Here is a 17,169-nt window from a genome sequence, read left to right as displayed (position 1 = left end):
AGCTATTAAGGGTTTACCTCCCTTCCTCTTTCTTTAAATGTTTTTAAAAGACAGGGAAAGCCATGTACCGTATTTTTCGGACTATAAGACGCACCGGACCATAAGACGCACCTAGGTTTTAGAGGAGGGAAATAGGAAAAAAAAAATTTTCCTTTTTCCCCTCCTCTAAAACCTAGGTGCTCCGGTGCGTCTTGTCCGAGTTCGGGATCGCCCTCCCCCCGGCCCTGTCACCACTTCTCCCCTACTCACATCACGCGATGTTCCCTGGTGGTCTAGTGATGTCGGGGCAGGAAAGAGCCCCCTCTTTCCTGCCCAGCGCGCTGCTCTCCGTCCTCCTGTATGCTGCCTGACGGTCTCGGCGAGATTCAAAATGGCCGCCGAGAATTGAAGTCTCAAATTTTGGGGGAAAAAAGTGCGTCTTATAGTCCGAAAAATACAGTATATGTTCTAATTAAGTTTAAACAACAACAGCTAAGATACAGCTAATGTTGCAACTCACTGGGGATTTCATTTTTGTGCTAAAATGTTTAAATGGCTCAGCTGTGTCCATCCAATACAGGTTACAGATATGAGCGGAGAGTTACTCCACATACAGCAGGGTTTCCCCAGGACAGATTCAGGGGGATCTCCTTGGGCTCCTCCCTACCACCACCCCAGTGGCCTGCACCAGGAAGGCCTCTATTCAGTATTAAAATAAGGTTTCTAAATACAGTGAGAGAAAACCAGAGCACAAATGTAGCAAAATTGCCCTCTCACAAGCTGCTAATGGACCACGGTTTTTGCCATTACATGAGAAAGGTCAGCCACGGAGACAAAAGGCAACACCAGATCCCCACGAGAACAATCAAACCAGATCTCGGCCAAATGAGACTAGCAGCCAGTCTGATAGGGTTTTGGGCAAGCCTTGGAGGTCCTGGTGCAGAGCCTCAGTCCCTTACAGCTCACTCCTATACCTACAGAAACAGCTATACATGCATAGACGGAGAGGAAGGGCTAGCAGGAAGCAGGAGGTGACAGGACCTCTCTGAAGCCTCTGGTGAGCCTCATTTAGAGTGCCGTGTTCCAGTTCTGGAGATCGCATCCTCAAAAGGAGTCGGTCCAGAGGGCAGCTACTAAAACGGTCAGCAGCCTTGATCATAAAGCGTATGGGGACAAACTTACACATCAAAAACTATGGAGAGGAGGCAGGAGAGGGAGCATTTGAATATCTCCAAAGTATTACTGCGCAGAGGTGGCTACTCTTGGGTAAAAGAGGGTTTAAAGGATGAAGGTGAGGGGACTGACACGGGAGTAATTTACACCACAGAGAGGGTGGTGAATGTATGGAATGGCCTCATAGAGGAGGCGCTGGAGGGATTAAAGAAATCACGCGATCAGCGCAGAGGATCTCTGAGGGAGAGGAAGGGATTGTAGAGATTAATAGTTGGGATGGATGGGCCGAATGATCTTTATCTGCCTTCACTTTCTATAGTTCCGTGTTAAGAATAAAAAATTTAGTCTTTGTATACATGGGAACCAGGAGAGAAACTGCACTTCCTTACAGCCCCCTTCTACTATCCAGGACACTAAGTACACTTGTACTGTTGCAAACGTATAAAAAATGCACGCGGCAGGTATCTGGGGTGTACAGAAACCTCTATATTTAGAGGACAAGGCATGATGGCTTTTCTCAAGTAAGCAAGCAGCTCCCAGCAGGGTAGGGCAAAGGGGGTCGCAGTGGGGGTTGTCAGTACATGGAATCTGCCTCCTGCCCTGGGCCCCCTATCTCAGCACGGGCCCCCCTCCCTCTCTCCAGAAAAAGCTGATATTGCAAAGGTTTGCCAGGGTGCACCATACAGGCTTTCATAGGACCTTAGAACAAGCTGCATTCGAACTATGTACACATATACAAATTCACATATATATATATAGCTCAGTGTAAAACTATGCCTTTCCTCTTCCACAACGAATTAACACACTTTGGAAGCAAGTGGAACCAAAATGCAATTCTTCTCAGCATCTGCTGCTCCAGCGTCCACTCCCTATCTCAGCCAGGCTGCGAGGGGCAGAGCGCCGCATTCTCCCGTGCCTCGCAAGCACTGGTGGAGTTAGCTGGCTCTCAGAAGTGAAGGGCATCAGAGGGAGAAGGTCCCAGGGCTGCCTTTTTGCAGATTGGTCTTTTCTCCCCAGTTCCAGACCCTTTTCTAGGGTCTGTGTTCAGCACCAGGGATCCCGAGAGGAGCGGCCACGGTGCAGACTGTCACTGCGCTGCCAGGTACTATGGATCAGGTCCAGTGCGTCCTCACATTTCTTCTTGACAGAGGGCTCCTCAATCAGCTTGTGTGGAAGATCCACCTGCAATACAGAGTTCAGGAAACAATGACAGAAATCGAATACCCGGGAGATGGTTTTTATATGCTGCAGTGTTACACACAGCAAGACGGATAGGACTGAGAGGGATGATCAGCAGGTGATACGGTGAGACAGAAGGGACAAATATGTGCAGATGTCTTCCTGCAAGGGAGTAACCTGGTTACAGAATATGAGGACACAAAGCTCAGCAGGTCTTTCCGGCACCTTTACCTGATACATCTTTTTCCAGACTGTGTTCAACGCAGACAGAAAGCGTTCCAGCTCTGTAATGCAGCTAAAATATAAGACCCAGGGTGGTAGGAACTGCTTGCGATCCTGAGCAAACTCCTGCAAAGAACCAGAAAGGAATATGAAATCAGCTCTGCTCAAGCCTGGAATTAACCAGGGAAGTGTTTTCAATTTTGAGCAGCCCGAGCAGATGCAAAATACACGGACACCTACATAAGTATTGCCACACTGGGACAGACTAAAGGTCCATCAAGCCCAGCATCCTGTTTCCAACAGTGGCCAATCCAGGTCACAAGTACCTGGCAAGATCCCAAAAAAGCTCAATACATTTTATGCTGCTTATCCCAGAAATAAGCAGTGGATTTTCCCCAAGTCAATTTAATAATATACCTTGAGATACTTAAGACAATTGCAGAAACAAAACGTTTTTACAATTTGATGTCAATCATTCCCATCCAACGGCCAGGAGATGGGCTGGACAGCTGGGTGTGGAACCCAGGACGGTTTGGGCTGACAAACTGGGTACGGGAGACCCACCACTAGTGTCACTAAGGAAAATGAATATATCCCCTCCCCCCGTGCCAGAAGCTTCTTATTAAAGATATATATATCAGCTGGCTGCGAACTAGTGCCCCGAAGCTGGTATCATTCTAAGGATTTTGAAGTTTATTTTGGCTTCTTTCTTCCCCCCCCCCCCCCCCAAATTGTTTATTTCACGTTTTGAAACAACAGGAAACTGGGAAACAACAACTCTCAAATCTCAAACAAGCCAGGCATCAAACCACCACCCTTCATTTTGGCTTATTTCTCATGCTCATATTAATTTCAGTTTATTTTATTGCTTAGATAGAGTGGGTTCTAACTGGTTGCCCCTGATTTTCAGCCAGCGACTGGCAGTGCGGTTAGTTGCCACTGCTGACCCTGGATATTCAATGACAGGCTGTACCTGGTTTTGGTTTTGGCAGTGGCAACTTAACCGGCTAAGCGAACAGTCAGTGCTAGTCGGTTAAGTTAACAGCAGTTAAAGACAGGCCTCTCTTAACCACTCCACTTAGCTGGTTTAGAGCTGAATATTCAAGCTTAGCCAGCTAAGTGCTATTTAATCGGCCAGGAATTGTTCCTGGCCGGTTAAATAGCGCAGAAAATTGGGCCCTTGGTGTCCTCTCTAGATCACGATGCATGGTTCCCTACAAACCAAGTCTGAACTCACCAGGACACAAGACAGGGCTCCCCTTAAACCCAAGCGTGAACTCACCAGGACACATGACAGCGCTCTTCTTCAACACGTAAACTCAACAGGACACATGACAGAGCTCCCCTTAAACACGAGTGTGAACTCACCAGGACACACGACAGGGCTCCCCTTAAACCCAAGCGTGAACTCACCAGGACACATGACAGCGCTCTTCTTCAACATGTAAACTCAACAGGACACATGACAGAGCTCCCCTTAAACACGAGTGTGAACTCACCAGGACACACGACAGGGCTCCCCTTAAACACGAGCGTGAACTCACCAGGACACAGTACTCTTTGGCAGTCTCTGTGGAAACTGAAACAATGTCAGCTAGTTCAGCACTGCCCAGCAAGCGGAAGAAGCTGGTCTGGCAGTCCTCATGGCATGTGAAGGCCTTGTCCTCTGTTATCACAAGGCAGCAGGGAAGGCACGGAGTGGGAGCCACACCCTGAGGGATAACCTAAAACCAGAAGGCAAGAAATTAATCCCACCAATCTCGGAGTTTCCCCCTCCCTCCTAAAATTCAGGATTCCTGTGGAGGCCACACCAATCAGGGCAGTCTTCAACTTTTAATGTGTTTCTGCGGAAGTCACTTTTTCCACAGTAATAGGAAGTAATGCAGAGCAGGCGTGAGGTGCACTGGCAGAGCTGTGCGAGAGTCTCAGTCCTGGAACAGCAGAGGGTGCTGCGGGGCAGGAGTGAGAAGCTCTGTTACAAAAGTTTTCATATGTATTACCCCTGTTCTGGGTTTTATGTTACTTGTTACCCCAGAGTCAATCAGACCCAGGGCTGGGACTGGGCAGTAAACACTTTCATTCTCTTAATTTACATCCTCTCCAAAGTTATCTAGTCTGGTCACTGCAGAGGCTGTACTCGGCCAGGGGCAAAACCCCAGGGCTCCTTCTTGAACTCTGTAATCATGGGCTCCAAACCCAGTTAACTAGGTGTTACCATCGAGGAAGATCTGAACTAGGAACTAAGTTCAGGATCTTCCACTGGGCCAGCCTGAAGCTTTTAAATTCTTCCCCCCCCCCTCAATAAATTGCTAATGATATTTTTAAAACAAAAGAAAGAGCAGGTAAAAATACCATTAACAAGTGTCAAATATATGATTAAACCTCTATCTTAAAATAAAACAGACGCCCCTTCCACTGAAAAACTAAACCCCACTCAACAAGCCCAACATCCCCCATAATCACTTGATACAAACAGTTCCAATCTTTTCGGGTCACATATATTTGTGAGTTTACTAAGCTTAAAATTCCAGTCATAAAGGCCAAGTCCATCAAACCGCTTCCAGAAAGTAGCTTTAACAGCTTTTAAACTCTTTTATGGCCACCGCTCCCCTTTACTATCAGCACGGTACCCCTGAAGCTACGGTGTGATTCTAACCCCTTTTGACACAGCTTGGCACAGATACTGCATCCAGTCGGCCATCTCCTCCTCGTCTTTGGCACTCAGCTCCAACGAGGGCCGATCCGTCAGGATGACCTGGAAGGAATGCGGTCGCTCTGTTGTGTTCGACCTCCGACAGCCGCCACATTGCTCACTCCTGTATACAGGCAGAAAGAAGAGGCTGTCAAACACTTTACTCTTCACGAGATGAAAGGCTATCTACCATTTAAGAGACTGGTGGTAACCTTAAATACATTGAGAGAAGGAAAATGATGCAGCTAAGGCTCATCACTGGAGACCAATGAGTGTTCCTCAAAGCAACAAGCTGGTATTAACTTAGTTTGCTCAGCCTTATAAATAAAAATTACCAAGTTGAGACAGGACATCCTAGCTGTACAGGCTAAGTGGAGGAGTGGCCTAGTGGTTAGAGCACCGGTCTTGCAATCCAGAGGTGGCCGGTTCAATAGGGTTACCGTATTTTGTCCCCCAAAAAGGAGGACACATGCCCCGCCCCTTTCACACCCTCGCCCCGCCCCCTTTCACATTTTTCCCTCCCCCCTGTCACACACCCCGTCACTCCCCTCCCCTTACTACTGCCCTGGTGGTCTAGTGACCTCTTTGGGGCAGGAAAGAGCCCCCCCTCTTTCCTGCCCGGAGCGCTGCCCTGAATGTATCCTTCCTGTTGTTGATCTCGGCGCCAATTCAAAATGGCCATCGAGAGTTGAAGTCTCGCGAGGTCACGTCAACTCTCAGCGGCCATTTTGAATCGCTGCTGAGATCAGCAACAGGAAGGATGCATGCAGGGCAGCGCTCCGGGCAGGAAAAAGGGGGGCTCTTTTCTGCCCCGAAGGCGGAAGAGGTCACTAGACCACCAGAGCAGTAGTAAGTAAGGGGAGGGGAGGCTAGGCTGGCAAAACCCGCCCGTTGCCCGGACATGTCCTCAAAAAGAGGACATGTCCGGGTAAATCCGGACATATGGTAACCCTATGGTTCAAATCCCACTGCTGCTCCTTGTGATCTTGGGAAAGTCACTTAACCCTCCATTGCCTCAGGTACAAACTTAGATTGTGAGCCCTCCTGGGACAGAGAAATATCCAGAGTACCTGAATGTAACTCACCTTCAGCTACTACTGAAAAAGGTGTCAGCAAAATCTAAATAAATAAAGATTCCATTCAGAATCTGTAAGAATAGCAACATTCCATGTAGAACCCCAAAGAATATCAAGATTCTGGAATCCTAAAGAGTGACAAGATTCCATGCAGAATCTCAAACAGTAGCAACATTCCATGTAGAACCCCAAAGAGTAACAAGATTCTTTGGGCTAGAGGAGTGGCCTAGGTCAGTTCAAATCCCACTGCTGCTCCTTGTGATCTTGGGCAAGTCACTTAACCCTCCATTGCCTCAGGTACAAACTTAGATTGTGAGCCCTCCTGGGACAGGGAAATATCCAGAGTACCTGAATGTAACTCACCTTCAGCTACTACTGAAAAAGGTGTCAGCAAAATCTAAATAAATAAAGATTCCATTCAGAATCTGTAAGAATAGCAACATTCCATGTAGAACCCCAAAGAATATCAAGATTCTGGAATCCTAAAGAGTGACAAGATTCCATGCAGAATCTCAAACAGTAGCAACATTCCATGTAGAACCCTAAAGAATAACAAGCGGAGGAGTGGCCTATGGTTAGAGCACAGGTTTTGCAATCCAGAGGTGGCCAGTTCAAATCCCACTGCTGCTCCTTGTGATCTTGGGCAAGTCACTTAACCCTCCATTGCCTCAGGTACAAACTTAGATTGTGAGCCCTCCTGGGACAGAGAAATATCCAGAGTACCTGAATGTAACTCACCTTCAGCTACTACTGAAAAAGGTGTGAGCAAAATCTAAATAAATAAAGATTCCATGCAGAATCTCAAACAATAGCAACATTCCATGTAGAACCCCAAAGAATATCAAGATTCTGGAATCCTAAAGAGTGACAAGATTCCATGCAGAATCTCAAACAGTAGCAACATTCCATGTAGAACCCTAAAGAATAACAAGTGGAGGAGTGGCCTATGGTTAGAGCACAGGTTTTGCAATCCAGAGGTGGCCAGTTCAAATCCCACTGCTGCTCCTTGTGATCTTGGGCAAGTCACTTAACCCTCCATTGCCTCAGGTACAAACTTAGATTGTGAGCCCTCCTGGGACAGAGAAGTATCCAGAGTCCCTGAATGTAACTCACCTTCAGCTACTACTGAAAAAGGTGTCAGCAAAATCTAAATAAATAAAGATTCCATTCAGAATCTGTAAGAATAGCAACATTCCATGTAGAACCCCAAAGAATATCAAGATTCTGGAATCCTAAAGAGTGACAAGATTCCATGCAGAATCTCAAACAGTAGCAACATTCCATGTAGAACCCCAAAGAGTAACAAGATTCTTTGGGCTAGAGGAGTGGCCTAGGTCAGTTCAAATCCCACTGCTGCTCCTTGTGATCTTGGGCAAGTCACTTAACCCTCCATTGCCTCAGGTACAAACTTAGATTGTGAGCCCTCCTGGGACAGGGAAATATCCAGAGTACCTGAATGTAACTCACCTTCAGCTACTACTGAAAAAGGTGTCAGCAAAATCTAAATAAATAAAGATTCCATTCAGAATCTGTAAGAATAGCAACATTCCATGTAGAACCCCAAAGAATATCAAGATTCTGGAATCCTAAAGAGTGACAAGATTCCATGCAGAATCTCAAACAGTAGCAACATTCCATGTAGAACCCTAAAGAATAACAAGTGGAGGAGTGGCCTATGGTTAGAGCACAGGTTTTGCAATCCAGAGGTGGCCAGTTCAAATCCCACTGCTGCTCCTTGTGATCTTGGGCAAGTCACTTAACCCTCCATTGCCTCAGGTACAAACTTAGATTGTGAGCCCTCCTGGGACAGAGAAGTATCCAGAGTCCCTGAATGTAACTCACCTTCAGCTACTACTGAAAAAGGTGTCAGCAAAATCTAAATAAATAAAGATTCCATTCAGAATCTGTAAGAATAGCAACATTCCATGTAGAACCCCAAAGAATATCAAGATTCTGGAATCCTAAAGAGTGACAAGATTCCATGCAGAATCTCAAACAGTAGCAACATTCCATGTAGAACCCCAAAGAGTAACAAGATTCTTTGGGCTAGAGGAGTGGCCTAGGTCAGTTCAAATCCCACTGCTGCTCCTTGTGATCTTGGGCAAGTCACTTAACCCTCCATTGCCTCAGGTACAAACTTAGATTGTGAGCCCTCCTGGGACAGGGAAATATCCAGAGTACCTGAATGTAACTCACCTTCAGCTACTACTGAAAAAGGTGTCAGCAAAATCTAAATAAATAAAGATTCCATTCAGAATCTGTAAGAATAGCAACATTCCATGTAGAACCCCAAAGAATATCAAGATTCTGGAATCCTAAAGAGTGACAAGATTCCATTCAGAATCTCAAACAGTAGCAACATTCCATGTAGAACCCTAAAGAATAACAAGCGGAGGAGTGGCCTAGTGGTTAGAGCACCAGTCTTGCAATCCAGAGGTGGCCAGTTCAAATCCCACTGCTGCTCCTTGTGATCTTGGGCAAGTCACTTAACCCTCCATTGCCTCAGGTACAAACTTAGATCGTGAGCCCTCCTGGGACAGAGAAGTATCCAGAGTCCCTGAATGTAACTCACCTTCAGCTACTACTGAAAAAGGTGTGAGCAAATATCTAAATATATAATAAATAAGCAAATGACAGAAAATGCCAAGGAAAAAGAGCCAGGTGGACACAGAAAGGCTGATCCTGCTATAGTCAGAGAGGCTGTTCTGCCCCTCTCGCTGCTGCCTGGAGGAGAAAGGGGGAACAGATATATTGACCCAGTTTGGGTGTCAGGACTGAAGCCTCTTGAGAAGCAGCAGCAACCATTACTGATCTAAAAAGGGAAAGTCCACTGTTCATAAAGTCACTTCAGATTATATGCTTTATGTTGGTGCAGGTTATTACAAATGCAGTCCCCACTCAATCCCCGACTCAGCCTGCGTTTGGCACTTAATGTGGAAATGACCTCTGTGCTTACCATTAGCATGCACTAATCCCTACTTTGACGCTTAATATGCTTTAGGAAAGGGGTCCTTAGTTGTCCCAACAAGATTCGGTGTAGCCTGGACATCAGGCTCCCAGTCGGCGTTTGTCTGTACTATATTTCTGGGATTATGAGTGGTGACCTCTAACTGGAAATACTGACAGAATGACAGCTTTATGCTTGATTTTATGCTTGTTTTTTTTGACTCAGACACAAATTACCTTTATCAGCTTTATCAATCTTGCTATGGACAGGTGAGATGCAGGGGTTGATCTTAATATGAAGACATCCATAACAAGCAGAAATTAGATCTTACCTGCTAATTTACCTTCCTTGAGTCTCTCCAGACTTTTCTTGATGGAGTGGGTATATGCACTCCTACCAGCAGAGGGAGACTGAGAACTACTGACTGATGTCAGTCCACTCTCTCATTACCTCTCGCCTTGACTACTGCAACCTACTCCTCACTGGCCTCCAACTTAACCATCTCTCCCCCCTTCAGTCCGTTCAGAATTCTGCTGCAAGTCTTATATTCCGCCTGGACCGATATGATCATATCACCCCTCTCCTCAAGTCACTTCACTGGCTTCCGATCAGGTACCGCATACAGTTCAAGCTTCTCCTACTAACCTACAAATGCACTCAATCTGCAGCCCCTCACTACCTCTCTACCCTCATCTCCCCTTACGCTCCTACCTGTAATCTCCGCTCACAGGACAAATCCCTCCTCTCTGTCCCCTTCTCCACCATCGCCAACTCCAGGCTCCGCCCTTTCTGCCTTGCCTCTCTCTATGCTTGGAACAAACTTCCTGAGTCCATACGCCAGGCCCCCTCCCTGCCCATCTTCAAATCCTTGCTCAAAGCCCACCTCTTCAATGTCGCCTTCGGCACCTAACCATTATGCCTCCATTCAGGGAAACTCTAGACTGCCCCAATTTGATTGTCTGCACATGTTGTCCATTAGATTGTAAGCTCCTTTGAGCAGGGACCGTCCTTCTTTGTTAAACTGTACAGTGCTGCGTAACCTTAGTAGCGCTTTAGAAATGTTAAGTAATAGTAGTAGTGTAAAGTCCTGTTCAGCCCTGAGACATCCAGTATTTCTACTGACAAAGCAAATGGTACAGAACAAGAACAACAGATCACCCAATCAACCCTAGGAGGGAAGGGAACAATTAAACATGAAATCCAAGTCATTCGCCAACAACCACAAAAGGAACTGCGGATTCTAAAACTGACCAGACAAATGTTCAGCTTCCTCAAACTTACTAAGGTCCGAATGACTCCAGGAAAAAAAACCCTTTCAGCAGCAACCTCACCTGCTCAACAGCCATGAGAATCAAGCCACGTCTGGCATCCAAATGGGACCCTGGGAGAGCAGACTGTCTGAGAGAAGCAACCAAAGAGGATCGCCTACCTGCAAACGTACCATATCTCTGTACAACGGGCAGCTCAGCCACACTGGGAGCTACCAACACAACTTGACTGCAGTGACTCTGGATCCTATCGGAGGCCATGGAAGAAAAACATACAACAGCTCTCGGGGAGGCCAGGGCTGGACCAATACATCCAACCACATAGGAATGGCTCCTTTCTTTGACTGAAAAACCTTGGTGTCTGTGTTGACGGTTGTGGCTGTGAGATCCTTCAGAAGACGTCCCCAGCAAAGAGGAAGAGAGCTCTTCAACGAGAGACTCCACAAGATGGCGGGGAATTGAGGCCTCCAGTCTTGAAGCCCAAGAGAAGTCCTTTGAGATGAGCCTCTGGGACCACAAATCACCTTCATGGAGCTGTCCGCCGTTGTTGGTAGCGAAAAGTCCTGGGACCTAGGTCACAGGCTCCCCGAGAGCCAAATCTGCACAGGCGTAGCACAAGCCACTCACTGGGGAAATGATGCACTGCACAAGTCACACAGCAGCATGCCTGAGAGTGCCCAGCTAACCAACGTCCCACCGTTGACAGACAGAAACCACTGTGCTGAAAAGTCCAAAGCTGAAAATCCACCCAGCAAGGTACTTATTAATTTAATTTTGTTCTTGATTGCTCAAGTCAGCCTGAGTGGAGGCACTCAAGGAACCCCCTCCCAGGAAGAGCAGGGGAGAGGATCAAAGCCCAGACATGCTCCAGATGGAGGGTGGGGGATGGACCCGGCAGACCAGAGTGTACACCTCCGGAGGTGCAAGGAACCAGAACTGCTGAGACCCCTTCATCAAACCAATCCAGTGCTTTTTTTTTTTTTTTTAATCTGTTGTCCTCAAATAGATTAAAATAAAAATATTGCCTAAAGAGCGTTTTAAGTGGGTCTAACACAGCACACCCAACTCAAACCTGACAAAGCAGGGCTACACAGTCACTTACCTACCCCTCTCTGCTAGAAAACTAAGAAATACTGGAAGTCTCAAGGCTGCCCCCGACCATATGCAGTGACATCAGTCAATAGTTCTGTCTCCCTCTGCTGGTAGGAGAGCAAAAACCCAATCATCAGAATAGTCTGGAGAGATGATGAGGAATGAAAGATTACATGCTGAAGATATTACCTTTCTCGAAGAGCCTGGTAAGATGTCCTCCGAGAGGATCATTCAAATCAAACTCCCTAGCATGTGCTCCCAAACACCACACACACTCATATGGCAGAGTTTAAACGTGGAAATAGTCTTACCCCATGTTTACTGAAAGGAGGGGGGTGACATCCATGCGATCCGGGTACTGGTACAGAATTCCATTGCTGTCGGAAATAAACACAAACATGTATAATTCCTGGAATTAATGTAATCATCCTTCTTTAATTACATTATCTAATGTGTATTTCCAACTGTAACCCTATCTGTCTCCTCCAAGCTGACAGCCAGCCAGTAATTCTCATGTATCACCCAGGAGGCAGCCTTCAGCAGTGCTACTGCGACCTGTTTGCTCACATCGCCACCAGGACTAAAACAGTCCTTCCCAGGTCATAGGTGTCAGCTCGGTGGGTGTAGTGGTTGCTCGAGCACCCTAAACCCTCAAGAGTGCCCAGGGAGAGGTAATTTCTGTTGAATTTAGCATGTCCCAATAAAGAAAAACACTTCAGAAGGGAGGAGATATTTAAATGGTATAATCTACAGGCCATCACCAAGAAAAAAACCTACAGAAGTGAGATTCAGAGCTGTTAAAGGGAAACCAAAATTTACACGGAGAGTGGAGGATACAGGACACCACTCACAGCTCAAGTTCTTATGCAACGTGTTCACCAAACACATTGTACTGTACTGTTTTGGGATCTTGCCAGGTACGTGTGACCTGGATTGGCCACTGTTGGAAACAGGATGCTGGGCTTGATGGACCTTCGGTTTGTCCCAGTACGGCAATACTTATGTTATTCATGTACTTATGTAAGTAGTATGGTCGCCGCATCTCAAGAAAGATATAGTAGAATTGGAAAAGGTGCAGCGAAGGGCGACTAAAATGATAGCGGGGACGGGACGACTTCCCTATGAAGAAAGACTAAGGAGGCTAGGGCTATACAGCTTGGAGAAGAGACGGCTGAGGGGAGACATGATAGAGGTATATAAAATAATGAGTGGAGTGGAACAGGTGGATGTGAAGCGTCTGTTCACGCTTTCCAAAAATACTAGGACTAGGGGGCATGCGATTAAACTACAGTGTAGTAAATTTAAAACAAATCAGAGAAAATGTTTCTTCACCCAACGCATAATTAAACTCTGGAATTCGTTGCTGGAGAACGTGGTGAAGGCGGTTAGCTTAGCAGAGTTTAAAAAGGGGTTGGACGGTTTCCTAAAGGACAAGTCCATAAACCGCTACTAAATGGACTTGGGAAAAATCCACAATACCAGGAATAACATGTATAGAATGTTTGTACGTTTGGGAAGCTTGCCAGGTGCCCTTGGCCTGGATTGGCCGCTGTCGTGGACAGGATGCTGGGCTCGATGGACCCTTGGTCTTTTCCCAGTATGGCATTACTTATGTACTTATGTTATGTATACCCCACAATCCACTCCAGGTCTGGTTTACATCAGAAAACTAAATACAAATAATGGTCTTTTCCCAGTGTTGCATTACTTATGTACTTATGTATCACTTAATATGGCGACTGGGCCCATGGAAGGTGTCAATCGAAGAGACAGACCTGCCCCATCGACCTTTTAGCGTCAGAGCTAAGATCCCTTCATTTGTCGTGATCTTACGTAACTGCTTGTTCTTTTCAACTTTTGTAAGCCACCTTGAACTAGATTTTGATACCTGGATGATTGTGGGATTTAAGTCTAATAAAATGAAATGTGTGTAAATTCTGCCATGGGTTTGTGTCTTATAATTTCTGCTGGAAGTCTCTTCCAGATGTTTGGCTCCCTGTCAGTAAAAGCTGTTTTTTGTCACCTTCCCTTGTCCTTCTCACTCTCTGGAAAACTACTAATCGTCATTTCTGTAGCACTACTAGACAGGTACTTTCTCTGTCCCTAGTGGGCTCACAATCTGAGGTGTTTTTGGACCTGGAGCAATGGAGGGTTAAGTGACTTGCCCAGAGTCACAAGGACTTACAGTGGGGACTGAACCCAGTTCCTCAGGTTCTCAGCCCACTGCACTAACCGTTAGGCTACTCCTCCACTCGGCTTCCTTCTGCTTCTTTATTGAAACCCGCTGAGTATTTGAATGATTGTATCCTACCTCCCATTTTCTCTCTTTTAAGCAAACACATCCCTAGTTTTCTTAGACTCTGTTTTGCAAGCCATCCTTCAAACTGATTCTACGGTATCAATGTCCTTTTTGAAGCTATGATCACAGAGGTAGAGACAGGACTCAGGATGCGAAGCAGAGGCATTATGATTAAGGCTTCTGATTTTAGGGATTTATAGACTGTAAATTTAGGGGGGTCAATATCCTGAAGCACTTAATCTGGATAACAGCACCTGCTACCTGGGTAAAAGTTGCTGAATTGGATATTCAGAGACACTATTTGGATTATGCCCCTGAATATCCTACAGACCCACTCTGTACTATCCAGATAGTGTCACTGAATATCCTCACAAGACCTCCTCTGTACTATCCGGATAGTGTCTCTGAATATCCTCACAGGCCTCCTCTGTACTATCCGGATAGTGTCTGAATATCCTCACAGGCCTCCTCTGTACTATCCGGATAGTGTCTATGAATATCCTCACAAGACCTCCTCTGTACTATCCGGATAGTGTCTCTGAATATCCTCACAAGACCTCCTCTGTACTATCCGGATAGTGTCACTGAATATCCTCACAATACCTCCTCTGTACTATCCGGATAGTGTCACTGAGTATCCTCACAGGCCTCCTCTGTACTATCCGGATAGTGTCACTGAATATCCTCACAATACCTCCTCTGTACTATCCAGATAGTGTCACTGAATATCCTCACAAGACCTCCTCTGTACTATCCGGATAGTGTCTCTGAATATCCTCACAGGCCTCCTCTGTACTATCCAGATAGTGTCACTGAATATCCTCACAGGCCTCCTCTGTACTATCCAGATAGTGTCACTGAATATCCTCACAGGCCTCCTCTGTACTATCCGGATAGTGTTTCTGAATATCCTCACAAGACCTCCTCTGTACTATCCAGATAGTGTCACTGAATATCCTCACAGGCCTCCTCTGTACTATCCGGATAGTGTCACTGAATATCCTCACAAGACCTCCTCTGTACTATCCGGATAGTGTCACTGAATATCCTCACAAGCCTCCTCTGTACTATCCAGATAGTGTCACTGAATATCCTCACAAGACCTCCTCTGTACTATCCGGATAGTGTCTCTGAATATCCTCACAGGCCTCCTCTGTACTATCCGGATAGTGTCTGAATATCCTCACAGGCCTCCTCTGTACTATCCGGATAGTGTCTATGAATATCCTCACAAGACCTCCTCTGTACTATCCGGATAGTGTCTCTGAATATCCTCACAAGACCTCCTCTGTACTATCCGGATAGTGTCACTGAATATCCTCACAATACCTCCTCTGTACTATCCGGATAGTGTCACTGAGTATCCTCACAGGCCTCCTCTGTACTATCCGGATAGTGTCACTGAATATCCTCACAATACCTCCTCTGTACTATCCAGATAGTGTCACTGAATATCCTCACAAGACCTCCTCTGTACTATCCGGATAGTGTCTCTGAATATCCTCACAGGCCTCCTCTGTACTATCCAGATAGTGTCACTGAATATCCTCACAGGCCTCCTCTGTACTATCCAGATAGTGTCACTGAATATCCTCACAGGCCTCCTCTGTACTATCCGGATAGTGTCTCTGAATATCCTCACAAGACCTCCTCTGTACTATCCAGATAGTGTCACTGAATATCCTCACAGGCCTCCTCTGTACTATCCGGATAGTGTCACTGAATATCCTCACAAGACCTCCTCTGTACTATCCGGATAGTGTCACTGAATATCCTCACAAGCCTCCTCTGTACTATCCGGATAGTGTCACTGAATATCCTCACAAGACCTCCTCTGTACTATCCGGATAGTGTCACTGAATATCCTCACAAGACCTCCTCTGTACTATCCGGATAGTGTCACTGAATATCCTCACAGGCCTCCTCTGTACTATCCAGATAGTGTCTCTGAATATCCTCACAAGACCTCCTCTGTACTATCCGGATAGTGTCTCTGAATATCCTCACAAACCCCCCTCTGTACTATCTGGATAGTGTCACTGAATATCCTCACAAACCCCCCTCTGTACTATCCGGATAGTGTCACTGAATATCCTCACAGACCTCCTCTGTACTATCCGGATAGTGTCTCTGAATATCCTCACAAGACCTCCTCTGTACTATCCGGATAGTGTCACTGAATATCCTCACAAGACCTCCTCTGTACTATCCAGATAGTGTCACTGAATATCCTCACAATACCTCCTCTGTACTATCCGGATAGTGTCACTGAATATCCTCACAAGACCTCCTCTGTACTATCCGGATAGTGTCACTGAATATCCTCACAATACCTCCTCTGTACTATCCAGATAGTGTCTCTGAATATCCTCACAAGACGTCCTCTATACTATCCGGATAGTGTCTCTGAATATCCTCACAGACCTCCTCTGTACTATCCAGATAGTGTCTCTGAATATCCTCACAAACCCCCCTCTGTACTATCTGGATAGTGTCACTGAATATCCTCACAAACCCCCCTCTGTACTATCCGGATAGTGTCACTGAATATCCTCACAGACCTCCTCTGTACTATCCGGATAGTGTCTCTGAATATCCTCACAGGCCTCCTCTGTACTATCCGGATAGTGTCACTGAATATCCTCACAAGACCTCCTCTGTACTATCCGGATAGTGTCTCTGAATATCCTCACAGGCCTCCTCTGTACTATCCGGATAGTGTCTCTGAATATCCTCACAAGACCTCCTCTGTACTATCCGGATAGTGTCTCTGAATATCCTCACAGGCCTCCTCTGTACTATCCGGATAGTGTCACTGAATATCCTCACAAGACCTCCTCTGTACTATCCGGATAGTGTCTCTGAATATCCTCACAGGCCTCCTCTGTACTATCCGGATAGTGTCTCTGAATATCCTCACAAGACCTCCTCTGTACTATCCGGATAGTGTCTCTGAATATCCTCACAAGACCTCCTCTGTACTATCCGGATAGTGTCTCTGAATATCCTCACAGGCCTCCTCTGTACTATCCGGATAGTGTCTCTGAATATCCTCACAGGCCTCCTCTGTACTATCCGGATAGTGTCTCTGAATATCCTCACAATACCTCCTCTGTACTATCCGGATAGTGTCTCTGAATATCCTCACAGGCCTCCTCTGTACTATCCGGATAGTGTCTCTGAATATCCTCACAGGCCTCCTCTGTACTATCCGGATAGTGTCTCTGAATATCCTCACAAGA

The 17,169-nt window shown here is 46.2% G+C and overlaps 1 protein-coding gene across 2 annotated transcripts in view; it reads right to left on the bottom strand.

Moving 5' to 3' along the window:
• Positions 1–380: 380 nt before the first annotated feature.
• Positions 381–17,169, bottom strand: part of PLEKHM2 (pleckstrin homology and RUN domain containing M2) — a 104,982-nt gene continuing 88,193 nt past the window's right edge. For both annotated transcript variants that reach the window (XM_030222602.1, XM_030222603.1), the window contains 5 exons: positions 11,940–12,005; positions 5,210–5,369; positions 4,098–4,277; positions 2,563–2,679; positions 381–2,334 (listed from right to left, as the gene is read on the bottom strand). In XM_030222602.1, the coding sequence (XP_030078462.1) occupies positions 2,197–2,334; positions 2,563–2,679; positions 4,098–4,277; positions 5,210–5,369; positions 11,940–12,005 (661 nt within the window). In that variant the 3' untranslated portion in view covers positions 381–2,196. The remainder of the gene's footprint in view (positions 2,335–2,562; positions 2,680–4,097; positions 4,278–5,209; positions 5,370–11,939; positions 12,006–17,169) is intronic.

The sequence above is a fragment of the Microcaecilia unicolor genome, chromosome 13 (genome assembly GCF_901765095.1).
Source record: "Microcaecilia unicolor chromosome 13, aMicUni1.1, whole genome shotgun sequence".
NCBI classification, from domain to species: domain Eukaryota; kingdom Metazoa; phylum Chordata; class Amphibia; order Gymnophiona; family Siphonopidae; genus Microcaecilia; species Microcaecilia unicolor.
The sequence above is the reverse complement of the archived record's forward strand: the minus strand, read 5'-3'. Positions and strand labels throughout refer to the sequence as shown.